General features: G+C 40.9%; 1 protein-coding gene across 10 annotated transcripts in view; it reads right to left on the bottom strand.

Annotated features, from left to right (window-relative positions):
• LOC110977350 (intermembrane lipid transfer protein VPS13A-like) overlaps positions 1–26,616 on the bottom strand; it is a 96,751-nt gene that overhangs the window by 18,396 nt on the left and 51,739 nt on the right. For 4 of the 10 annotated variants that reach the window (XM_087140564.1, XM_087140562.1, XM_087140558.1 and 1 more), the window contains 24 exons: positions 26,157–26,347; positions 25,414–25,542; positions 23,944–24,123; positions 23,241–23,363; positions 22,384–22,536; positions 20,272–20,439; positions 19,731–19,882; positions 19,041–19,052; positions 16,063–16,186; positions 15,428–15,559; positions 15,075–15,161; positions 14,286–14,327; positions 11,396–11,608; positions 10,699–10,794; positions 10,413–10,517; positions 9,364–9,402; positions 6,187–6,333; positions 5,728–5,859; positions 4,894–5,027; positions 4,288–4,414; positions 3,264–3,383; positions 2,412–2,524; positions 1,776–1,935; positions 333–549 (listed from right to left, as the gene is read on the bottom strand). In XM_087140564.1, coding sequence (XP_086996690.1) covers positions 333–549; positions 1,776–1,935; positions 2,412–2,524; positions 3,264–3,383; positions 4,288–4,414; positions 4,894–5,027; positions 5,728–5,859; positions 6,187–6,333; positions 9,364–9,402; positions 10,413–10,517; positions 10,699–10,794; positions 11,396–11,608; positions 14,286–14,327; positions 15,075–15,161; positions 15,428–15,559; positions 16,063–16,186; positions 19,041–19,052; positions 19,731–19,882; positions 20,272–20,439; positions 22,384–22,536; positions 23,241–23,363; positions 23,944–24,123; positions 25,414–25,542; positions 26,157–26,347 — 3,096 coding nt within the window. The remainder of the gene's footprint in view (positions 1–332; positions 550–1,775; positions 1,936–2,411; positions 2,525–3,263; positions 3,384–4,287; positions 4,415–4,893; positions 5,028–5,727; positions 5,860–6,186; positions 6,334–9,363; positions 9,403–10,412; positions 10,518–10,698; positions 10,795–11,395; positions 11,609–14,285; positions 14,328–15,074; positions 15,162–15,427; positions 15,560–16,062; positions 16,187–19,040; positions 19,053–19,730; positions 19,883–20,271; positions 20,440–22,383; positions 22,537–23,240; positions 23,364–23,943; positions 24,124–25,413; positions 25,543–26,156; positions 26,348–26,616) is intronic. The other 6 variants (XM_087140565.1, XM_087140560.1, XM_087140561.1 and 3 more) reach the window with 4 other exon arrangements.

Below are 26,616 nucleotides of genomic sequence, written 5' to 3' on the forward strand. Positions count from 1 at the left end.
AGACCCACAGCTAGAGGCTGCGTGAGCTGTATGTCAGATATGGCCCAAAAATGACAACACAGATTGCAAATGGAAACTACTTATGTTAAGAATGGGCACATCTTTGCATGTGCATGTGAAACTTATTTCATGATCCAGATTTAGAGCCTCTTTTATGTTCATAAATGTGTGTGTTTATACCTGGGGACATAATTTTCAAAAGTCCGCTCTCAACAGGAACAGGACGTGTACCTTTTGAACATTTCCAAGGGATAGGACTATTACAAAGTCTCAAACTATACACAACTTGACCACAAAATGTTTCATGGACAGCGAGACCTAAAATGGCATACCGCTCTCTGCAGAGACACTCTTAGGTGGTGGTATCGGAGCAAGGACCGTCTGGAAGATAGCAGCCGGCATCTGGTTATCAATCTGGATGCGGTGGATCATGACATGAACCTGCAGCTGGTGTTTGGAGGTGCGAACCTGCGCCCACATGCCCGTGTGATAGGTGCGTCGTATCGGCCTGTGCTGGGGTTGCTTCATGGTCATGGCGCGGAAGTCAACCTGGCAGTATGGCATGGAGAGTTAACGTTACTGTTATTACAAATAGTTATCGGTACTATTGCGAAGTTGACTGGAGCAGGGGTGGGTTCCCTTGCCAATGAGGGCCATGTCTGGGTACAAAGTGAGACTGACTGACTGACTGACCAACATCGGAAGACATTTACAACAAGCTGAGGCCTCTTTCTGCATCAAAACTCCCTAGTAAATCTTCATATATCACCAGCAAAATTCAACTGTTGGCCAAAGCAACAAGTCACGATGTTTTGAAACTGCTGCAAACACATAAAGGTGGTTTCTACTTCGGGCGAATGCAGAAGCAAAGACAACTTGACATCAGCTAGTGTTAGCGGCGAAATATGCTTGAGCTGAAGTTTGTTCAACTTCTGCGACATCTAAACAATCCTGAATTCATCTCACCTCCCTGAGGAGTACACTAGCCTGATGCTGCCATACAGGGCACAAACGGCGAAACATAAATAACCATATCTGCCCTCAAAGGTCCCCATTTACTCCTGGGTGGAGAGAGGCACACATGGGGGAAAGTGACTTGCCCAGGATCACAACATGCTGCCACCAGCTGGGTTCGAACCCTGACCCAGTGATCAGAAGTTACAAACCCTAACCACTGGGCCACATGCCCCCATTCCACGTCAAGATATCTAGTCCATCAATCAACTTCTGCATCAGATGAAAATTGAACCCAAGGTACAGCCACAAAAGTACACGGTGTGCTTCTGAAATTTTAACAATGGGGACAGGCACACATTTTCTGCTATCATATATTTAGAGCAATTTGTCCAAAATGAGCCAGTTCGGTATTTTAATAGTGCTTGCCCAGTGTGAGACTATTAGGGAACACCTACACGCATGCATGATAGTCTGGTTCTTTCAGTGAAGCCATACACTAAACTCAAGCCCATGTTTTGTTCCAGAAAGACCTTGGTTTTTGAATACCTGAGAGGCTCATGGGTTTGGTACCCTGTGTGCTGTTTGCATGCTGCACCAGACTTTGGAATGAGTAATCTGGTTTGCTTGCATGAGCACTCACAGCTTGACTCATATCGATGGGACAGGGAGCCTGTATCAATGCTCGCACAGAACCTACAGGGATGAAATTTATCCGTCAGAATTTGATTCACACCATCTCAATCCATCCTACTCCTCGACGTGACGCATGATTCCAAATCCATGCTAGGTATGAGGGCAAATATCTCTTAACTGATTACCTCAAAGTCTTTCTCCAGCTTGGTGAGTTTAGGCGGGGCATCTTTGTCCGTGACTAGTTCATTCTGCGCCTTCTGGTAGCCATCTTCCAAGAGTTTCATCTGTTTGCCGTTCATGTCGCGCCATCGCCGACGTATCTTGTTCTGCCAGATGATACCAGAGCTGTAAAAAGAGGGGAAAAGTTTTTATTGCATGCCTTAAAACTAAGCTGGTACCATTTCACGAATTTGATTTCTCAGAAGAAAACATGTTAATGAATGAGTTCAAAAGGTTTAAGGTATTTTTAACAATGCTGCTTGCCAAATTTGTTTTAAAACTCTTCATCAAGATGAAATACTCTTCATCAACTCTGTTTTCACGCGTATAAATATTATCATCATTGAAAGATTCATAGAGTGCTTTATAATATGGCATTTTTGGAGCTTATACTAACTTTTTTAGCAGTTTTGTCACTTACGATGAAAAACTGGCAGAAACGGTCCATCTTACCTTTGACCATATTAAGATCACGAAAACAAGTAGTTCATGTATAATTTGAATATCATTTCAAAGATACAAATATCAATACCTTATGTTAGCTTCTTAAAAATAAAATTTTTAGTGCTGCCAACACTAAATAAATTAGAAGGGTACCATACCTGATAATGCCAATGTAAGCTACTTCAGTTCTAGTCAGGTTGTTGACCAGTGACAGACCAATACCTGGTAGAGATAAGACCAACTCCAGATCAGACTGCTCCAATGTTGCTGCCTGTTCACACAAAAAAATAATACTTTACACTTAAAAATAGTGCACTAATACACTACTGATACTTTCAATGTATGCAATTTTGTTATTGTGAGGGGAGTGTGCCATTGACATTTCAACTTCAAAAGGGAAACTGACCAGCAAAACTGGCAAAAGTTGTAATTTTGTCTTTACGCATTTTCAGTGTTCCTGCAACTTTGTTCTTAAGTTGAAGCCTTAAATTAAATTGTGGTTGAGTCCATCACAAAACTATTCATAAATTCAACACCAAACAAATCACAAGTCTATTCCATGGCTAACAGGTGAACAACTTGGTCACAGTTCATTTAATAGTTTGCGACTTAACAACTTGTGACCGGCTAGTTATGATTTTGTTTCGAATGTTTTCTAAAAAATAAAACTATTTCTAAGAAATAACACTATTTCACCAGAAATGTCAATGCACCCCAAATTTGTAGCATGACCCACAAGCTTGTGTTTTTATCAGGTCTTGCATTGAAATAATGATGTACTCAAAGGCCATTTGGCTAACTTTCAATACTGCTTTGTATTATCATTACTTCATATTGACAGTACATCAGACAAAAAAGACAGATCTTTAAGCCAGGCAAGCCTCACGATAATAATTCGACCAAACAGTTCCGGTAGTTTACGAACAGTGCATTTCCCTGTGACGTTCATTTGAAATTTTGTGCATTAAGCGTGACACTTGTGGGTGAAAAACAGAATGAGCAAGTTTCACCTCAGATGGTCTTGTTGCCACAGCAAGATCTTCTGTGAAGCATAGCATGCGCTGGGTACCATCCAGGAAACATGCCCAGTAGACTTGCTGACCTTCATGTTTGAACTCCCCAATGCCATCCTATTCAAATCAAAGAGAGCACATCAAACCAAATTGTGTGGCTGCGTTCATGCGGTTGCTTCTGTCAACCCGAGTGAGGATGTGCGCATTACTCTCCGGACAGGAGTATACTCCTGCATGACAGGGAGTGTACTCTCACCGATCCGCAGGGCGTACTCCTGCCATTCATGCGCTTCGGGAGAGTACTCATGTTAACAAGAGTAGCTCGCTCGAATGCATCCTTAGAATGCCTGACAAGAATGAGGCACTAATTCATCAATAACCATGACTTGCCACAGTTGATTTTTGCAGAGCTGCTAAGCTAATTTTTAATGCTGCTCAGCAATTCTACCAGGTGCATGCTAAGCAGATATGAGCTGAAGACCAGTTGCAAACAGTACAGAGTGCATGGCCTGTTTTCAGCAGGTAGCATGTACACTGTACATGGATTGTGTTAACATGTAGATGACAGAGGAACTTATGGAAAATTCAGTCAAGGTGGAAACGTCAAATCCTTCAAGTCTTTAAACTGCAATCAGGCTTGTAACAGGAAGTCAGGAACAATGAGGAAATTCCAAGCATTATAGAACAAATTAAAACAACGTGTTGGAATCTGCAGTGGCACGTACATTGGAAATAAAAACAAAATGAGGAAATGGGCAGGTATGACAAGTTATATGCCTGCTCAGCGCTTATTACATCTACAAATTGTGCTGATGCCAAAACTTGAAAGTCCACTTTATTTCTGAGTATTTAAGAAACTGTGCAGTCTCTGTCATTCAATATAAGGAACAAGTCCAAAAAGTACCAATTTGCATGGTGCGGAGTTGCATGACACTTTCAATGTAACTATTTCTGTCATCTTCCAAAGAAATTTCTTTTTTTTCTTTTTACATACGGGATGAGTTGACTGATGGTAGCATACCTTAATCAGGTCATTCCTATGGTCTTTTTCCCCGACATTCCAGACAAGTTCCCGTTTTTCTGTTGGATTCTGCCAAGTGTACAAGACAGCTTCTCCCGGTAGTAAAGTTTTCTCCTCTTTCACATTGCTGGTGTTGGAAGCAAAGGTAACAGATGATAAAAAAGAGAATACATACGAAACAATTATTCGAAATGATGCTGAACAAAAAAACGCTGATCTTGTTTATTTTACCAAGGAAAAACTTTATTTGGTTGGCTATCTACGCAGATAGTCAATCAAATGAGGTTACAGTAACACTTAGCCTTAACTGAGAGCATCTCTCAGCAGCAATGCCTTTTCTAAAATTTTCAGTAACAAGTTGTTTTCAGTTTCTTTGACGTGAGAACAAGATGGCTACCAAACACTTAAAAGAGTGGTCTATGCTTTTTATGACTAAATGTATCAAAATTTTGGCTTAATACTGAAAGCATAGAATTAACTTAGATCTAAGAATGAACTGACTGAAAGAGTTTCCAGTTTCTGGTTTCACAGAATGTTCACCAGTGATTATGCTGATCATGCAACCAGTAGTTACTGCAATTCTCAACACAGCATGATCTCACTTACATCTGGTGGTATTTGACAGGCATGTTGTCTGTATGGTTGATCAGTTGTACCGTGAAATTGCCTTTGCTGAAGGATTCAAAACTGACAACAGTTGCTGTCTCAGTGACTGAGGTATCCACTATGATACCACCAAGCTGCGTAGATGAGAAAGATCACAATGCATCAATGGCCACTCAGGTTAAGATCATAGGAGGCATGCGGATGGGAGAAGCTCTGTGGAGCAGCCCAGTCAGTGCATACGCTGGGTCCTCTAAACATGGGTGGAATTTTGTCCATGGGCTTATAGAGCTTTTGTGCTGATGTAAGAGACTTACACTGCTATCAATCTCTCTGACCAGCACTGTTAACCTAGAAAAGTATGATCACTTGATCACTAAAGAATTACACAGCAATTACAGATAAGCAAAAGAAAAAAATCCTGTAGCTGCAATGTCATGTTCCCTGCCCCCTTCCCATGAACCATTTGAAATAAGTAACTATTATAAGATAACTGCATGTTCATGTTTTTGCTTGAGGCCAAGACTCAATGAGGGAAATTTGTACCCATTTGCTGTGAAACTACCCACAGTGCCAAGGTCCTAAATACTATCCGACGACTAAACCCCCAATACACAGTTTTGATTTCTAACCACTTTTCCCCAGTAGCAATTGGTCAGACCGTATCCGAATCATTTAGACTTGGGGTGACAGTAACACACTGGCGGCAGCCACCACCTTGCATAACAGCTTCTATAAAAAAACTTGTCATTTCATTGGGAAGGGCGTAACCAAGATTCTGACCAATGAAAAAAACAAGAATCAAGATGACTGATATTTTAATGACTATTCTTCTACCTTAGAGTCCAGCTTGAGGACTGTGGTGTGTGGATCTGTGTAGAGGAAGGGAAGGGATTTCTCTGTGGAGTCCTCTGCCATCACCACCATCATGGGGTTGTTCTTCTTGTCCGTTGGCCAAAAGGCAATACACTAAAACAAAGAACAAAATTAGCACCGATAATTACTTTAGTTTTAGGTGTTGTTTGAACATTTGCATGGTAGAGTGGTATAGGGAACAATCTCTCTCCTCTTACAGTTGGCTCTGGATGAGCCGATGGTGAGAAAGTCTCGACGTTTCCAACAATGCACTCTGATCTGTTGTCAATTCCTGCAAGAATGTATCTTTTTCTAAAACCTAAATGGCTTTATTCACCCTTTTCAACCCTAGGGATGGGGAGGGGTAGGTTCTTGGGTGTTGAGGCCAATGCTGGGCCAAAAGCCCAGTGGGTACAGCGGTTGAGCAGAGGCTTTGCTCACCTCCTTGGGCTGAACCTCAACCAGCTTTTCTTGATAGCGCTCAGCACAGCGGATGGGGAACTCCGTCTGATTGATCAGGAGGTAGCGAGGGTTGAACACCACGATCTTGGTCATGCCAAAATTGCTGAGCTGAATCTGCACTCCCACCTACAAGAGGCCACAAACACCTTCAGAACATCTGAGATTAACACGCTGAGAATGCTAAGTACTGTGCAAGTGAGTACTGAACATTTAACAGCATGCCGTCTGCAAAACAAGTTAGTTCAAACCCCCACACGTGTCATCACTTAGAAATCGGTTTATCTTTCAAATCAATTAAGTATTAATGGACAGACAACAGGCAAAACTTGTCCCCTCACAAAAAATTCAAAGAGATCAGTGTTGCTTTTTACATTCACAAAACCATGAACCTCATTGACTGGCATCGTTAATTTTGAGGAAACACCCCCATTACCACATATGGAATGACATCAACTTCTTTAAATGATATAGTGCTACATAGCAATTCCTACTACTGCACATCTAGAATGTTGGTAGAACTGATCAAAAGGAAACTGGTAGGGGAGGATTGAAGTGCATCTGTTCATACACAGGTATGCTCACAGTTGGAGCTATAGATTCATTTTTGTCAATTTGATTTCTTTAAATCTTCCTCCCTTGGTAAAGCACTAACATATTAAGAATTAAGGGCAGTAAGGTTAACAATGGCAAATTCCTGTTTGAATGTTAGAATTATTTAGGCGGCATCTTGGCCAATAATAAAGGATAAGGTAAGTGCAAATAAAGAGGTTTGATTAGAAGTTAAAATCGCCATTGTGTATTTATTATGGTGCTAACTACCTACAACTCTGTGCAAGGCTCATCAAGGGCTGATTCACAAATCAGGAACTCACACGGCATTCTTAAGCTTGACGCATTGGGGAACACCTTATTGGTCAGAGACCTACACACTGTGGGCGAATCACCTGTCCACAAGTGTGGTGCCACTACAGAAATAGCCTTGGTTCTAAGACCTTCGCATTCTTGCTTTAAGCTGAAATGGATTAATTCAAACTAGAGAGGGCGCTTTATTTATTCAGGCATTATTTCTGACTTCAAGTGGAGGTCTTCAACATTTCGTTTCGCAGTGATTATGTTTTTTGTTGTTTTTCCCCCAACTTTACAAGGGTTCCAATCAGTAGCTTCCCAATCTCAATGACTGAAAATTTCCATATAAAATGCTGTGTTTAAGTGGTTGTAATATGCCTTTAAGGTACACTGATAGATTAGTTTTTTCATCAGTACCCACATTCAGCTATTTAATGAGCACTAATTCTGTCAATTTCCAGTCATTAGGCAAAATGGGCCAAATATGTACTGCTAAAGCGTGCAGAGACATCATACGTTGTGACTGTACTTCGCGTGACACACCAAAATTTGAAAATGGCTCAAATTCTTTATTCATCTGTTTTCATGGCAAATTGTTTGCTGCCACCCCAGACCACAGAAGGAAATTGTGTGTGTGTGATGGCTCAGTAATGGCTCCTGATCGTGGAATGTATGTCTTGGAACTAAGATTGCTGCAGTAACGGCCTCTCATTCTGGTCTCTGCATTACACTTTACATTCCAGTGTCTTCAAAATAATTGAGTGGTGATGAATTAGTAAATTTAAGAAAGTGGCAATCAAAGAGACTTTAAAGCAGCAGAAATTCACACCGTGGATAATCTCTCTCAACCCACATAACAAACCTTGATGATACGTTTCCGCTGAACCACGATCCAACGATATCAAAAAATGTAAAGAGTACGACCATGTTGCATAAAAGAAGCATATTCGAGGTAGATTTCACTTTAACATGTACTTTAAGATACTTTTTACTTTAACTCTATGTTAACTAAATCTCAATGTGCCTTGTTCATGAGCTTGTAATATCTGGGGAACTTTTGGCACAGCCTTCCTCCTCTCTAATGATTTCAAGGACATCCCACAAATCCAGGCGTATCAAATTCAGACCACGTTATTCAAACATCAAATACAGCAGCAGCACGATGAAATAGAAAATTAACATAAAAGTGGAATCACATTGGCTCACTTCTCCTCAAGGCTTCACGTTATGGTAACTGGTAAGATTGTCAGTTGCCCCCAGCAATGTGACATGGTTACAGATACAGGTATATGCAAAAGCTGGCCTTCCTCAATGTCAAAGGGAGTGAGTTAACATCCACTTATTCCATGCACATTACAATGATCAACAATATATTGGCAGTGCAGTTTCTGTTAATTTGCAATATGAGCAATCACGGTTAGTTTTTAACACAGGCATCTAGAGCAAGCAAGGATTAGGTGTAATTGGACACATATTTAGTTATTCAATATCTAAGGAGACGCCTTCACTGTAACGGTACATGTACATTCCAGTGTTGTAGTCGTCGAGACTGGTCTTGGTCTCGAGACCAATCTCGAGACCGATTTGAACATGGTCTTGGTCTCGAACATGCTGGTCTTGGTCTCGGGTTACTTTTTCTGGTCTTGGTCTGTTGGTCTCGGTCTTGGACTGCCTGGTCTTGACTACAACACTGGTACATTCACATTCCTAAATTTGACGTTTGTACTGATTTGGGCAAGTCACATCACCTCTCACAAGTCAGGGAAACAGCCAACGTGCACGAACCACCTGTGTACAATGTGAAGCCATCCCAGTGATGGTGTCTAAATCAAAGTTACTTAACTCATGAGTTGATTAAATACCTTTGTCTTGATCCTCAGTAGACTAGCTTTTATTTCGATTGTTTTTATTCTTGTGGTTCCTGTTTTCTCATCACTTGTTACAAAGTGTAAAAACCAAGGTTCCTTAGTCTTTTGACTTTTTCCCATGCATTAAATTGTAACACTAGAAAAGGCAAGTTAAATCGAAATGAAGACAAAGGAGCATTTTTAAATGCTATTGTCAATTCCACGTTTAATACCCTGTATAGCTGTTAAAGTTAGAATGGATCGACTTCTGTTACTGAGGACATCAGAATGACAACAAAGCCTGATGTATCACTACATCTGGTTCAATAGCAAAACAAAAACACAACCACAAAACAGCAGGCAACTTTGGAGCAAGCCACATATTGTAACGATAAAGCCACTACTACAAAAGGTTAGAAGAAATGAAGAGAGGAATGTATGGGTCGTGCGGTGAGGGTCTTACGCTGTATTTCTTTGGCTTTGAAGCACCAGTTCCTTGGGCCTGCAAAATGTTCATGATGTAAAAGTGGAACAGACATGGTAATGGTAATGACTATGAATGCTGATGAAAAATGAGATCAACGAAAAATAAATGAAATTTGACCCCTTTTTATAGTAGGTTAATTAGGCTCCAGTTGAAAAATACATCTTGGATTATCCAATGAAGATTCTGGACACCCCGATTCGCATTGTGTTTTGTTACACGCTAAACTTGGCTTCCTTGGTTTATGTAATATTTTCTGAGAGCCAGCAGAGCTTGTGACAATGTGCACCCATCCTTGGTAACTGCAACTCAGTTTAAATTAACATGATCCACTTTTTCATCCACAGTGATTCAAACTCTTCAACTGGAAACACTGAGAGGACAACTGTGTGTTTTCCCAAATCAGACAGTTGGCATCAATTAAATGAAAACTGAGATTAGTCTGGTGATAAATGGATGCATAAATCTGAAACGCTGTGAAAGGTGAGAAATGGTGTAGCACGCACTGAAAACATTCAGTGATGGATATGCGCCAAAGGAATAGTGCTTTTCAATGGACAACCTGTGAGCTAGGGCTGGCATGGTGTTACACAACTGATTTGACATGAAACCATCACCAACTCTTGTTCTCTCCTTAAGGCTTGCACTTTATGACCTGTAATCTTACAGACTACAGCTACATTTCTCAGCTGTGTCTTATCAATGCATGACAGAGGCTTGTACAAATAATTGAAGGGAAAAATTGTCAAAATGTAAACAACGAAGTTTTAACCGTGTAAAGGAAGGCTTCGTATGCTTCTAAGCATGTCTAAAAGTGTATAGCTTCATATACCATATGACAAGACAGAATAATGTACACAAAATGAACTTTCAAAGCTTTCAAATGAACGTGTTTGTTTTAACCGTCTTTCTTTAATAATGTTGCCCCCTTGTTATTAAGAAATGCTATACGGTATTGATTAGTTTGTATTTAAAAGAAATAACTGAACTACAAATTTCACTTCTATTTCAAATCCAAGCAATCTCACCTCAGTGGTTTTTTCGTCTGTCTTGCACGAGATGAAACCGGTGCTGCCCACTGCATCCAGAGAGAACTTGTCAGACCAGTTAGATTCACCAACCTTCATACAGATCTGTCAAACAACACGCCACTGTGGTGAATTAAACTGCAGAAACAGGACAAGTACCAAATAACAGACTGTCCATCCTAATTACTGCTTCAACGTCTTCAAATCCAGAAACCTGGATCCTGGGAAATGTTATGTGACTCTCCATTTAATCAAGAAAATTGTTGGAATTTTTTTTTCCTACTACCTTGTTCTTCCCAGGGCTGAAGCCTTTGTTGGTTGGGTATGCGAACAAGATAGGCTCCTTCTTGTCTGGTGGATGCTCGATTACGTCATTGCCTGCCTGTTGAACAAATCACAAAAAACCAATGAAGTTATAGGACAGTGATTCCTTGAACAAACAAGAAACACGATCAGAAATGGGTGTCATGGGATATGTACTGAATGTATCCATTCAATATTTACACATGTGGTCTACCAACTCAGATGATATAAATTGTTTGAGAAACGTAACTGACTCAGAACTGCCATAATGAATATTTACAACTCTATGATCCATGAGATTAATTTTGAGAGAATTTTTCTCACAACAGTTCAGCCAGTCATATCCTACAGAGTCCCAACAAGAGGTTGCCATTGAGGGACCAATCTTTGCTGCGTATACTGAAAGAGAACACTGCCAACCAAACAGAATTCTGTTTACATCAGAACCTGGCAATGTTTGCATTATTTGGATGAGGCTGATTAAAAGTAGACAGTCACTGAGACTAAGATCCAGTGTTTATGTGTTACTAAGTTTGAACTATGAAGAACAACTGTGTAAAAGTTAGAAACGATGACCCTTCTGAGGCTTCATACATGTGTATGATTGGTGAAACACTCTTATGTGAACCCTTTCTCTTGCATGACCAATGGCTGGTATGCTTAGACTATGACACAAATACCTTGTAAGCTAGAGACAGTCCCGTCTTGTTGATGAGCCAGTAGGGGGCAAAGATGGCCATTTCCAGGTAGCCACCGCTGTAGTCGGCCATCACACCCAGTTCCAGCCAGAGTTCATTGGACACCCCACCCTTGAAGCCTAACTGGAAGAACTCCTTCAAGCCTGGCCTGAGGGTGATCTCACCACGCCAGTCGGTGCCCGCATAGCCCAGAAGCTGGGAAAACAGAACAGTGGACAGTTTAACTGACAAGGTTTAGGGCTGTTGCTGGAAAGGTACCAAAGACGTCAATCCTTCATTTCTATTTTGTCACCAAAGTCAATTTACTCCAGCATGCCATTAAAACATAAAACCCTTTATTGTCTGAAGAAAGCTGATGGATTTGCATTGGGTAATTTTAAAGTCTTTTTATATTTACAAGCTGATGAAATAATGTCATTGGTTTTCAGACACAAAGAAATTTCATGAGCTGTTGACAGAAACTAGTACATGGATACCGTTGTCATTGAGGATAGTGGACTGAAATTGGTGCAAAGTTAAAGCTATGAATGAAGCTTTCCAACATTAAATATTTTACACTGCATATGAGGGCCCATCGTGACACTTCCTCCCAAACCACACCACGCCTAATCCCAGGTGTTAACCAACCTGACAAAATAAAGCCATCTAGTTTTGTTTGAGCTACAGGGCTTTAACCATATGCTGCCGGGTTTAATTTGAAGTTGCATGACGTATTCCCGGGGGATTTTCAAGATCTGGATGCTTACACCCACACGAATGACTGTCTGGTGGCTACTCTAATCTGACAGACAACATCTACTGATGCCCAAGTTTTTCGGCCAGGCCTGCCGCCTTGCAAAGAAAGCCCAGATTGTGCGGTCTTGTGTAATTTTCTTTTGTTCCCCAAACTGGCCCAGTGTGCTGCTGGCATCTTTTCAAATGCGGACCAGATTGGTGTGCAGCAGTATTGTATCACTCATCCTTGGAGCGCTGGAGCATTTTTGTCCCCAGTGGTAATTTGCTTGCACTGAATGTTATAAACAGTGGTGTAATCATTCAAAACAATGACAGATTTCCTCTGCAATTGACGACCAAAAAAATGTTGCCAATTCCAAGCAGCTCGGTCTTTTGTTCCAAGTACTGTTCCGGCTTTGCTATAAACCTGAGGAGTCCGGTTCTGGAAACCCCGGCACCAAGTGGTTAAAATGTATCTTAAACAAATCTTGAACAAATCTCAAACATTACCACTCGATTTCCTTGGTCCCCTCTAGCAGGGGTGATAAGTAAGCATCGAGTTCATGACCCTCAAGGGTACAGGTGATGAAGTTTTCTTAGGTACACTTTTTGCACATCTTTATTCTCATAGTCAATGTATGAAAACTACTTGACATCCTTTATAATGGGCAAGTATATTGAAAAGAGTACCGTTTTAAACATTCAAACTTGTGAATTTATGCTTTTCTGGACAACAGAGGGCGCTGTTGCTGTGAGGTCAATCAGGGAAGAGACTGATCAGTTTATGGGGACCTCTACTCAAACTGGAAACATTCCACAGAAACATATTTGAGAATAGGTTGCTCACTGCCTTATTGCCATGTATTAAAACAATGACATATCACCAAAGCAAAGGAAAGCAAAGGAAATTAAAAAAAAATATAAAAAATTTCCAGAATTTTTTGTGCACGAATCATTGCAATATATAGGAATGATGTCATTTTTCATGAGTATGGAAATTTGCATTAGTTATTTGCATTAGCATAAAAATAAAAAGGCAACAAAATATCTTTACATATGTATAACTATTTAATACTGGAGAGACATGAGACTGGGTATCTAAAAACCTGCTTAAAAAAATCTGGATGTGTGGTCCCAAAAGAAATGTATCTAATGTGGACCTCAATACATGAAGCTATAAATGCAATAATATTAACATAAACACATTCACCACATTTTTATGAGGACTAAACATGATGGTAACGGTTGTAAATGAGACACGTAAATGTGACATGGCAATAATGACGGATTAAAAAGTCTATAATGACTTTTATAGATGTTTTTTTCTGTTGTGTTTGATGTTGTTATGCCTTCTGAATGCTTGTACGTATGTTCAGTTGAGAAACTGACAGATCCGGTATTTTGTAAAGTCATCTTAGTTTATGGTAACGTTCGTAACATGTGGCGTCCTGGGCAGTTATGAGCGTGCACGCTGATGCTGCTCTATCACTGTCAAAAGTGTTAATTTGCCCAGTTGCCCTCATCAATTAAAAACAACCCATCTATAAATTGAGAGCGCCAAAGGAATCTGTAACTGTTGACATGAACTAAATTTGCAGACTTCTCTCGCCGTGATTGAAATTGCATCCTGTTCGTAACATGTCATGAGCGTGCGTTGTGTATCGCGTCAAGCCTACACTTGCTGGTGTACGTTCCAGTAAAACCACATAACACAGCCTCGTACCCAGTATGTATGGGCAACATGCACATGAAACGGTTCCTACAACAGGGAACAAGGATGGGGTCACAACCTTTGTCGTGTCTTCACATTGCTACAGCAGTTACGAGCGTGACTGTCGAAATTTACAGTTTGCAATCCAAGAAAATCTGAGTCAATCCACTGGCATCGCACGATATTTCTTCATTAGAAGCCCAGTGTAAGAACTTACAGACACCATACTGAAGATAGGCCTTTATAAAATGAAAAACAAAAGTCCATTTTCAAGGACTTGGAGTGAATGAACTTAAACTCCATTGACCCCTTAAGAATTGTAGGGTTGGCAAAAACAGGATCCCATAGAAACATGATGGATTGTTGGATGGCGCAATGTTGGATGGTGCAATGCACGATGTACAGAATGGGAGTAATTGATATGTGGTATAATTGGCTTTCAGTTACCTCTGGCTGCATTGCATCCTTTCTTTGAGTATGATCACCGTACTGAATAAGATCAGGTCAAAGCGCAATTATTCAAAAGATATTCCTAAATAAGTGGCATAATATCTATACAAACCCTTCCTTACTTTTACTAAATTCTAAATTTTACTAAACTTTTTAACACAAATGGAAACAAAGAAAATAAAATTAAATTTTGTTGTGGTTATAACAGAAAGATCTGCTCCATGTTTGGGATCCAACGTTACTGATGATTACTGATATTCTGGGTTCAATCCGGTCTAATTTTCTTTGCTTCTGATGAATACATTAACAGTGAACGTAGATTCTCCTGGCTTTTCCACAACATTTAAAAGGATGGGTTGCAAAACGTAACTTCATTCACATCCATGCAAAACATTTTCCGTAAAGAAACATGACTTGGCCACAACAAAAGAAAACTTTTGATCACTACCCAATTTTATGGCTATTTCAGATGTAGAATTGTTTCCCATTCTCTGTACACAATGCTGGCACCAAACTTCTACACTAACCCAGTAGTCCTTAACTAGAAGATGTGCATATGACTATTTGCCAAAATTACACATTTCAAACTTGTGAAATAGGCAGAATGTCAGCATATACATGTTCATGTGTATCTCTGATATCCTTCATAGCACCTGTGGTCAAGTAACGTTTGCCCCACGCTGTTGCCAGTCTAGAATCATCACTTATTGCGCCCTGATCAGTTTTGAAACTAGTGGGACACTTGGGACAATGGATGTAACTGGCAACTGTTTTGTTATAACTCACCGATATCATAACCATGGTCTTGCCCATGTCCACATTGGCTAACTGGGACTTCTCCGTAGGGTTCACTTCCACCTCAACTCCTGAGCCCTACATCAAAGAGAAAATAAATGTTTAAAGCCTCTTTCAACTAAGGAGAGTTGAATAAACACGAAACACTGACCAGACAAGACAAACAAAACCACAAAGCATACAAATCTGGTAAGTTCCTCTTCTTGAAAATTTTCTGTGAATAAAGACAACCAAAGCAATGGACACAGCCTGGTGATTAAATTAAATGTGTTTCCACACTTCTTGTAATGAAGGAATTTCTGTCTTCTACAAACACCAAAGAGAAATGGTCAACCAATACTGACTGCCAAGGTGTACGCCAGAGGTATTGGCATGAGGTTGTGTAGAATCACAACTGGGTAGAGATGTAGGGTGAACTTGGGTGCAGTCAGTGAGTTGCCGTGCACAAACCGCATGGTGTCAGGCTCTGTCACAATCTACAAGAGTAACAGAAGCACAGACTGTGAAATAACATGGCATATGGGACATCAGGGGAGGGAGGGGCATTGTACAAGGTGGGGTAAGCCCTCTACGGCTTTTTTTTTTCAGTTACAACTTTTTCATTTAATTTCTTGCATTTCATAATGCTTTCATGTTTCAATTTTTCTGAATGCTGGGTTTTAAAAGTATCATCTTCATTTATTGAAAATCCTCAGACTTTTCAATTTGGAACTTTAACATGGGTTAAAGTGTGCCATCTACAGGCTGACATGAGGCCTTTTTTGCATTGCAATGTGAGAAAGGGCTGACAATATTTATGGCTACCTAAATGGAAGATCTGTGTTTTTTAAGTGTCAATTTTACTTAATTAAGATGAGGTGTTTTGTAAGGCGGCAGAATGGTGCTCCCATACCTCTATTAAAATTCAAAAGTTTCATAAATATCCATAGATACGCCTTATGTTCATGTTGACAGAAAACTTGCAGATCCTACAACTTACATTGATGAAAAAAGGAGTGTAGCCTTCCGTCTTGCAGGGGCACTTGAAGGTGACACTCCCCTGACCTTTCTGAAGCTCCTCCCACAGCTTTTGCCACATGACGGGAGCATCGCACAGACTGTACCTGAGTGATGTACATGTATAGCACAACAAGGGATGATCTTGACCAGATTGAACCATAAGAAGGCACAGATTTGAGGTTATATGATGCAGTTTGACACCAGGAACGAACGAAACAACAAGGTGTATACGTGTTTAGGGTTTTCAAACCTCACCCTAACCTTGAGGTCCAGCATATTCAAAATGCCTTTAAACTTTATGCAATATAAAAATACTCCAAGCTTTCTTATACTACAGGTCTGATGCCTCTGTAGCAATGAATCAACTCGACACGTTCAGGAAGTCAGAATCTGAAACCAATTCTGTAGACAAAGTACAGGTTGGGAAACCCTTTGGATAAACAGTCCTCTTTTAGAGTTTTGAAGTGGCACAAAATGGAGTGAAGCGTCAAATAACTTTGGTGGTCTGCAGAAAGATGTGGTTGATGACAAAAGGAGAGATACTGTTCTTTTGACAAACATGTGGCACAGTTGACATCTTCATGACATGAGATCAGCACTTGGTCAATTGAAAGCCATACTCTGCATGTTAAAAGATGATGAATGCTCACAAACTGACTCGGGCAAAGCAAACACATGCTATAAAGCATGCCAGTTTGCTTTGTATTTTACGACTATGTAAATGGTAGGGGTTGGTATGAAAGACATTCACGATTTTCAAGGCAACCTTATTTCAATTTGGAGGGTACACATTTCAATGATCAACTAACAAAAATCAATCATCTATAATGTTTAATGCAAGTTTCAAGCACTTACCGGTGGCAAATAAAGCAAATAAAGAAACATTATCAAATTACAACAAGGGCAAACAAGCATTTCCAAAGAGCTAACAAGAATTTCTGAGGGGATTTTGGTGAGTATCATTAATAAAGCATGACTGCAATACCGTCAAAGTCTCTGCCTCCTTTGCATTTTCATTTACAATAGCAATTAATAAAATATGAAATAAAACAAGGAGAATTTAAACAAAATGAGAAAGGTCTGTATCTGAACCAACTCTAACGACTACCAACTGGAACAGAACATAAAAACTGTCAACCACTGCTTGTGCTGTGCAAGCAAAAGCATTTCATTACAAATTTGAACGTGATAACTTATTTTGGATCTAGACAGGGCCAGGTCTGTAATATCTAGCAGGGATCCATGCTGGAATAATCCAAGTTTTGTGGTCATCACAGGGAAAGTAAAATCATTACTGAATGCACTTGTGATCCATCCACTTTGGTTGATTAATTTACGAAATCTTGTATTCAATAGAATTGATACAATGCACTGTGTGGAATCACATGAACACTTTAGCAGGCAAAGAACAGAGATGCTGGTGAGGGCTGCGTGTCCAGCACACATGCAGAGACTATGCATTCCAACTGCTCACATCTCAACAGATGTGCATGACTCAAAGTGGTTACAAGTGCTGAGCACTGCCCACACAAAGTATGCAGAATCTGCGTGCTCGTGGTGTGTCCCCACCAAAGGGATATTCCTGCTATACATAAACACATTCCATCACTTGTTCCTGCACAGAGCAGACTGCCACAAGCTCAGTACAACAATGCACTGGACATTAAGAAAGCTGTCCAACATTAAACTTATTAGTTAAGCATGACCATGCCTTCACAGTTAACAAGCTGCTAATAAAATGCAATTTAGTTTGTCATAAAGTGAAATGAATGTATTTCTGAAAGATGTACATGTGTGGCAATGCTAGCTGCATCTAAATGTTGCGGCCGAGTTGTGTTTTGTAACCCATGTACATGTATCTCACACATGGATGCCTGAAATGGTGAAGCATCTATTTATACATGGATCAGGCACAACTTAGTCCATACTTCATTGCTATACCAAGGTGACAGGTGATAAGCTGTCCATATACAAATGCACACCACTCAGGAACTAAGAATACATCATCCTCAACTTTCTAAAGGTTGTAGAATTTTTGTTGTCCATGGTGTTTGTCTCACGTGGTTAGAATAGGCAAGGACCCAGGAGCACGATGTTTCATAGCCTGGATATGCAGAACACCCAACACATGGGCTTTTACATACATGTACAAGAAGGAACAAAACTGATGATTCAGCTGTCTTTTCAAATCGCTTTAAAATTTAATAAGTTTCAAAATGAGAACGATCTGGTTTTTGTCACACTCAATGATTCCAGTGCTGGCTTCTTCCAGATTCTCACAATCTCATTAAATACCACCATGGTACAGCAACTTTTACGTATGTTGTGAAATGGCCCATTAATTTTGGGTACCCTTGGGTGCACATGGCACCTTTAATTAGCTTTCCTGTCTTGGGTGTCCATATGAAATGGAAACATCACAGTGGAAACAAAATGTGTTCTGCATTAGTACATGTATATATAAAAGGGACCATGCAGTGAGATTATTTTTCCTACAACTCTTGAAAGTGCACCTTGGTAAATGCAAAGAACCCCACTGTCCAATTTTTATTCTCCTACTTTATAACATATTTGGTGCCTTTTGAGTTTTTTTGCTAATGCAAAATTCCATATTCGAGGTGAAAAACCTTGATGATGCATTGATTTGTGCACAGAAAATTGCTGGGATTCTGGCTATTTTTCTGTCGTAAGTTTTCTTTTCTTTGGTGATTTATTGTTGTGTAAGTACATGGCAATAAGCCAATGAGCAAACTCCAAGTGAGCAAACTAACATAAGTTTCATACATTGAGCAAGAGTACAAGTTGCACAACAGGTGTGTCTCAAAAACATTCATTGCATGGACCCTTTAAACTCATATTAACATTGAAGTGAGCAATGAGGGGATGAGGGGTTAACGCAAGATGTCGTGGTGAGATTCTGTGGGTACCATGCTACAATCAGCAGGGAGATTCACTTACTCAACATCGCAGCTACACACATGGTGATGTCCATCCGGAAATAAAAAGAACAGCACACACAATAGTAAGTCAAAGCTTACTCCCTCACACAGTAATGTGCTGTGCAAAACCTGCTGCAGTTCTCTCAGCAAACTGAACATTCAACTACTGACTAAAGCCCTGCTGCTCTGCCTCAATGCCTTATTGCTTTTAAAGCAATTAGTGAGGAACTTGCATTGTCTAGACCTTAGAGGGGTATAAATGTATATACTCAGCTCGCCTCTTAACTATTGCAGATGCACAATTGTGTAACTTGTGACTGTTTGATCGCAGGTCAAATCACGAGCCTATTTGCCGATGTCAACGAAGAAAAATGCCTATGTCACAGCTTATTTGAATAGTTGTGACTAGACCTGAAACTGGACCACTATGCTTGGATAACTTGTAATGACCTCATTTCAACTCTGTTGAAAAACAAGTACAGAATGTTTATGACATCTGATTCCTTTTGCCAATACACTGCGACATTTGTTTATGCATAAGTCATATTCTTAAAATTCAGTACTGTGTTACGTTGCCTCAGCCTCAAAACAAAAAAGAATTCCCCCCCCTGTGTTTTTTCAGCAAAACAGCAAAGCCAGTTTACAAGTCATAGTACTTCACATCTCATTGGAATTTGCAGAACACAAAACAATAACCTTGAGTTCCTACCTTTTGTCCAGTGGTTTGATCAACAACTGGTCACTGTGAGCCACATTGAGGGGTACCACAAATGTCTCTGACCCCTTGACTGTACCCAGCTTCTCGGTCCAGTTGGAGACGCGGGTATAGATCTCCACATCCATCTCAAAGTGGTTGAATAACTGAAGGATGGAGAGGTGGGAGCTTCAGTTTGGACAGCACGTTCAAATTTAACTCGGGAATACTACCAGACTACACCTCATCTAATTACTCTGCAATGTACTTATTCATATTCATACAACACTTGAAATAGCGGTTATTTCTGAAAATTGTTGGGAAATGTTCAAATCAAGTTAGAAATTATCCAAAAGAATTTTGTTCGTACCCTGGACTCCTGAACTATTCACAATAAGCATGTGCTTAATAATAATACTAAACAGTTTTATAAATTGCATAATACAATAAAGTCTCTATTCACTGTGCTTGCAAGTCAATGGGCAGTTGGAGAACTCTGCTGTGCTTTTCATTGAAGGCAAACATTTGTTTTCATAGTTCCTTTTTCTTTTCTTACTTGAAGCGGTGATCTGATGGTGACTGTTCTGGAATCCAGGTGAGCTTCAACGTCTAGCACTACTGAAATGACAATTGCCGAGGAGGTCTTCTTAGATGGCGTCAGGTTATACAAAACCTTGCCAGCCCGGTATATGGCAATACCTGATACTTCTTGGTATCCTTCAATCTATGGTGAGAAAAGAAGAAAGAAGGGTTAACTTCCTCTGGAATCCTGCACCAAGAAACACACTCTAAGGCATACCTGCCAACAATGGAAACTCATTTATTACACCCACTCACTCTTGTTCCTTTAATGCGTGGAAAACACAGTCGGGAATTTTTAGTCTGGGAACCAGACAGTGAAAACACATAAATCCCTATGGCTGTCTTTCCAGTGACAGAGCAGGCAACTGGACAGGCGTGACGAGAGCCATGAGTACATACACACTGAATGTATTTAAAAGAAACAGCGGTTGGCTGTTAGGATCACGTTGTGCATCATTGTGCACCTGTGAGGAATATTTCACACTTGCTCCCAAGGAGTATCGGCACATGTATTGCGCTTCACTGTTGTTTATCGTTCTCCAAGATCACTGTTCTCTGGGATCTACATGGATGCAGTGTGCGAGTCATTTTTCAGATTCTTGTTTTTCTTCCGAAGTTGTAACTTTCTGATTTTCGGGCCTCTGTAAACTCAGAAATTGTAACAATTCTGATTGAATCAGACAAGTTGACAGGCACACTGTGAAGAGTGTGCCTGGAACTCGGATGGTCTGGAATTCGGATGACAAAGTGGAAAACTACCATCATCTGCTTGCGGCCTCCCACTGAAACATTTCTGTTGATGTCTGAAATGGAAATGTTCGTTGGAAGGAAAAATAGGAATTGCCTCGTCAGGAATTAATTTCTGGGTCAGTGGCTACTGAAGCTGATCCTGAGGCATGCCAGTAGAATCTGGAAAATTAATGATGACACATCATGATTTTTTATGACAACTAATTGGCCAACATGGGCTAGTTCAATACTCGCAAAATAAAACAAGGTCATGTCACTGGCTTCAATTTCAGACTTGTTACAGTATTGAGGAAGAGTAGTGCTGAGTAATTTTACGCCTTTTACTAACTGACATGCCAAGTTCAAGATGAATAATTCAAACAACTGAGTACTTCACAAGTGTTTTGTAACCAGGAAAAAGATGAGCAGATCTGGGTCACTGGACAGTAATGATCGAATGCAGTTTTGAATACGCAAAGACTAAGTCCGCATCGACCGTCCGTTTTCTAGAAGCCTATAAGTTGTGATTAACAGCATATCAAACAGAAGTGCCATGATTGAGTAAAGTTAAAGTACTGCAACAACCTGACTCAGTGTATATCATAATGGGGTTGAATCGGACAAGTTAAGTCATTCATGTGACATTATAAGTTTTCCCTTACTTCCAAAAACTGGTGTCTTGACTCCTTAACCCTAACTCCCTAGCGTGATTTGCTAGAAACCTTCCTAATCCTTGCAAATCCAAACACCACATAGCACACTGTGCACACAAGCAGTTGAACTCCCACGTAAAAATACAGTTAGTTTACCAGTGACGTATGCTCATCCAACAGACTCTAACAAACCCTGGTATTGACAAACATATACAATCAATGCTCTAAATCTATCTTTTTGCCCAGCTTTCAGTAACCTGAACTGAATCTGTTTGCCTTGACAAAGGTACCCAGTTACCAAAAGCTCAGCAAAACGATAAATTTAGAGCACTGATTGTACATATCTTTGTCAATATTATGATTACGGTGCTATGCAGCCCTTTCATATTCCAACAAACCCGGGTGTTGGGAGTTTGGCTGGTTAGGGATTGTCGGGGTTAATGTAAGCCTACAATGCAAAGTTGCAATGATTACTTTTGAGGTAAAACATATAATAAATATTAAAATACTACAAAAACTCAAATTTTAGTGAGATTACAGAACACAGTTACTTGAGCAAGGTGAATCCCTTTAATACTAGGCCTACCAAAATAAATGAATCTTTCATTACACGGACAATTCAGAGCTATGGAAATCCCCCCGATACAGAAGTGTAAGTTTTGATATAAATGGGGTGAATACAGTTTGAATGTCAAAACACAAACCTGGATTGATAACTCTCTCTTCAGATCAGTTTCACCTGATTTGAGGATAGACTTTTGCTTCATGGTTGCCATGGCAGCAGTTGCTAAGGACAGCCCCACCTGGGCATTGTTCTTCAGACTGTATTTGCCATCTGATGTTGCTCCAGTAGGCATCTAAGAGCAGAAATCAAACACATTCAATGAAGCTCCCAAAAATTTACCAACTCAACAGATACTTCTCGCCCCCCCCCCCCCGACGTGCATACAGGCATTTTAGCTCTAATAAGGGACCTGAAGATAACTATAGAGAGAAGACAAGACAATGTTTAGTTTTAGAGGTGGGAGGAAAATCCTAGAAAAACATTCCAAGGAAAACCCACGAAATAAGGCAGGGACTGAAAACCCAATCCACGTGTTGGCCCGGGTGGGATTCAAACCCAGATTACACAAATGGAAGGGTGATGGAAGTACCATTGCACAAAGCTGATTCCCAACTGTGAGGATTGCAGAAGCACGTTTCAATGTTTCAACTTACTTTTCCAGAAATTCAACAATATTTCATCATTTTAATTCACTGGCCTTTGGAAAAATCTCACAAATTGAATGTTGGAGAGCCCAACATTTCGATCCTAGCAGGATCTTTCCTCAGACGCACCCCCCACCCTTTAAGTTTCACATTTCTCACAAAAACTCACAATTTAATATTTTTTGTAAATCTTTCAAATACTGGTCTGAATAAGTCTTCAATGACATTGCTACTCTGACAATACACAATGGACCTTAACATGCTAAGCTGTGGAGTAACAGGTAAAAAAAAACTAGGCTTTCTCTGAATAAATGTCGTCTTTTATAAATGTAAAGGGCAGTTAACTACTTACAGCATAGTAGCTTCCAGCTTGGACTACCAGTGACAGGCCAGTGCGGTTGATTACTGTACAGGCATGTACTACACTGTCGTCTTTGATAGTTGTGTTGGGGTCAGACATCGCCTCACCAAATGCCTAACGACAAACAAAAACACAGAACAAAAACACAGAACCCTGAGCCATATCATCAACAGGACAACACAGCTTCTGTGAGATCAAGCCAACTTTCAAGACCGAGTACACCCTGGCTAAGATATAGCCACTAACAGAGTTTTCACGTGAAACCAGTGAAAGGTTTACCTTGGAGGCATCTTCAACTTTAGAGCAACAATGAAGATTTTAACCCCTTCGCTACGGAGGACTGCTACTACCGCACCGTTGTGAGGATTAGCATACCACACATACAGTCTATTCACCATGCAGCTGCTGGTTCAAGGGGGCCTGCTGCTGGACAAAGCCCTCCATTCAGGGCATACCACAGCCCAGCAGTTGCGGTCAAAATAATCCCGCCGTGAAGGGGTTAAACAAAATAACATGCTGCGTGTACTGTTTATGTAATGGCACACAATGTTTATGAAAGTGATCCTGCCTGCTACTTCCTAAATTTGCAGAAAAATGGTATTTTGAATGCAGATGAAAATAAGGCTTTTATGCATTGCAACAATTTTGCTCGTTTCACTTTTACTTCACTGCAGTTCAGACTGTGTGTTTTTACCTTGCCTAAATTGGTCAGCATCTCAATGCACGTCTTGGTCATGGTCAACTGCAGCATGCTGCCGGATGACAGGGTGACTGTCATGACAGGAGGTGCCAGGTGTATACTATCATCCTCGTCCTCTGTCTCCCCGGATGCTGCTACAGAGGAGACATCTATCAGATCTTCATTCTTGACAACCTGTAAGAAGAGAACAATGATGTTTGTTATACTTCTCTCTTAAATACCATATTTTCATTGGCTCAGAGATGATGATGACTGAACAATAAAAATACATATAACCCTCACTGTTGGATATCACATATCAGTAATATCATATAGTGATATCATAGACTTATCTCTGCCCCACAGTCCAAACCATAATGTAAGGACCGCTAACCAGACTGCTTCCCTCTGCTAAGCAGTGAACTGCCATACAATACAATAAGAAGTTGAAGTGCTTTCAGGTGGGAAAGTGTTGCAAAGAATTCATCACAGAGGTGCAACAAAATAATTACTGCACGCCACTATGTGGCATATGATGTTTTAACACCCTCAGGTATGCATAGTACCTGAGGTGAAACCAAGGGTGCTGTGACCATTACTGGCACTGAATGTGCTACATCATCATTTCCCCTCCTCGCTGCAACATAAAACTTTTCTGTAACCATCTTAACTTCCTGGGGTGCACATGGCTAAACACTGTCATTTCACAGATCAAGCATCCCAATCAATCCCAATAGCCAACTCTGCCTAAAGGTATCTATTTACCTCTGGCTGGGGTCGAGTAACAGGAATAAATTTGCACATCGAAGAAACCCCAGTCGTCAAATTTATTTCCTGATAATCAGGCAAATTTCTTTGCAATTTCAAGATCTTGTAATGGCTGAACGAGAAGTAAAAAAGACAGTTTCTACAGAATAACAAACTCATTAACGTACACCATTTCCCAACATCGAGGTACCTCAAAGATCTGATTCATTTCTTTGGTATTCAGAGCCTCCTGTCTGTGCTGTCAAGATTACCCCACCTGTTGGGATGGCCTTGTTGGGGAGCGGGATGGCCTTGTTGGGGAGGGGGATGGCCTTGTTGGGGACGGGGATGGACTTGTTGGGGAGGGGAATGGCTTTGTTGGGGAGGGTGTGGCTTTGTTGGGGAGGGGGATGGCTTTGTTGGGGAGGGGAATGGCCTTGTTGGGGAGGGGGATGGCCTTGTTGGGGAGGGGGTGGCCTTGTTGGGGAGGGTGTGGCCTTGTTGGGGAGGGGGATGGCTTTGTTGGGGAGGGGGATGGCCTTGTTGGGGAGGGGGTGGCCTTGTTGGGGAGGGGGATGGCTTTGTTGGGGAGGGAGTGGCCTTGTTGGGGAAGGGGTGGCTTTGTTGGGGAGGGGGTGGCCTTGTTGGGGAAGGGGTGGCTTTGTTGGGGAAGGGGTGGCTTTGTCAGGGAGGGGACTGCCTTGTTGGGAAGGAGGACGGGGTGAACAGACTACCTACTTCAAGACTGATGTCCCAGGGTTTATGCTGGCCAGGCTCTGCTTCTAGGGGTTCGAGGAGAGGTTCCCAGGCTGAAGCCTTCTCGTTGTAGCAGGCAATCTCAACGGTCATGTGGGTATCCACATGTAACTGCAGACAGAGGAGTGGAATGGATTCACGAATAGGTTTGTACTGTCAAAAAAAAGTCCCTGGGAACTATAATCTTGGACCATGACTGTGAAAAGTATGACTAATCATTCACCAGATTTATCAATCCCTCTGCGTTAGTTTCACATGCTGTCTGAGTTTGCCTATGAACAACTATTCAAGCATATTCAGTCAAGAAGTCCAGTGTGGTTGGCAAATGTCATATGTAATGTCCAGTAAGCCCATAGACCTTTTGCATAATACACTGGAGCATATGTGCAGGAAGGAACAGTGTTACATGTAACTTGATTGTAAATAAGAGTAAGACTTTGAATCTTTTCAACAGAAGACGAAGGTCTACACACAGCTCAAGTTCCTGTCTGGTGTTGAACTTCTGTGAACATGTTCAACTTTCTCAACTCTCCTGTATCCACTTTCTGTGACAATTCAATCTCGGACCTGATTTTGCACAGGAGGCTGAACTCAATGGTGGCCTATAGGGTTGGTTATTATATGAAGCATTTTTTCAGGCAAAGTACAGGAAAAGAAGAAACTCCATGCTAACGAGGCATGAGCCACAGCCAAGGGAGTGTGGCCAGGGTAATCAATTCACCAACCTTGGATGACCAGTCTTTGACCACTGCCTCCATGCTAGCATCCACTGTCAGCATGGGGACAGTGCGCCTGCCAACGCTGGCCTCCAGCTTGATGACGATGCTGTTGATAGTCGCTACCAGCTCTTCTCCCTTGGGCTGCTCCACCGCACCGACCACGGCCTCCTCAAGGAGTGTGTTCACATCCAAAGCCTCTGTTGAGACACCATCCAGTACACAAAGTGGTTCATCACAAATAAACAAGAGACCAACAGTTATTGGACATTTTTCTGGGAAAGGAAGTCGATTTGCATTTTTTTTTTAGGGGGTGATCTGGAAAAAGCATTATTCAGGCACTTGTTATGATTTTTGGAATGGTTCTGTCAATAAAAGAAAAATTATCTCTTTCCACCCTTCAACAGGAGTGATTCTCAATACATTATGACCACAAGCAGTTACCAAGGAGAATCCATTTTGGGGGTGA

Source organism: Acanthaster planci, linkage group LG08 (genome assembly GCF_054643075.1).
Source record: "Acanthaster planci isolate LZ-2023a linkage group LG08, COTS_SCS, whole genome shotgun sequence".
Lineage (NCBI taxonomy): Eukaryota > Metazoa > Echinodermata > Asteroidea > Valvatida > Acanthasteridae > Acanthaster > Acanthaster planci.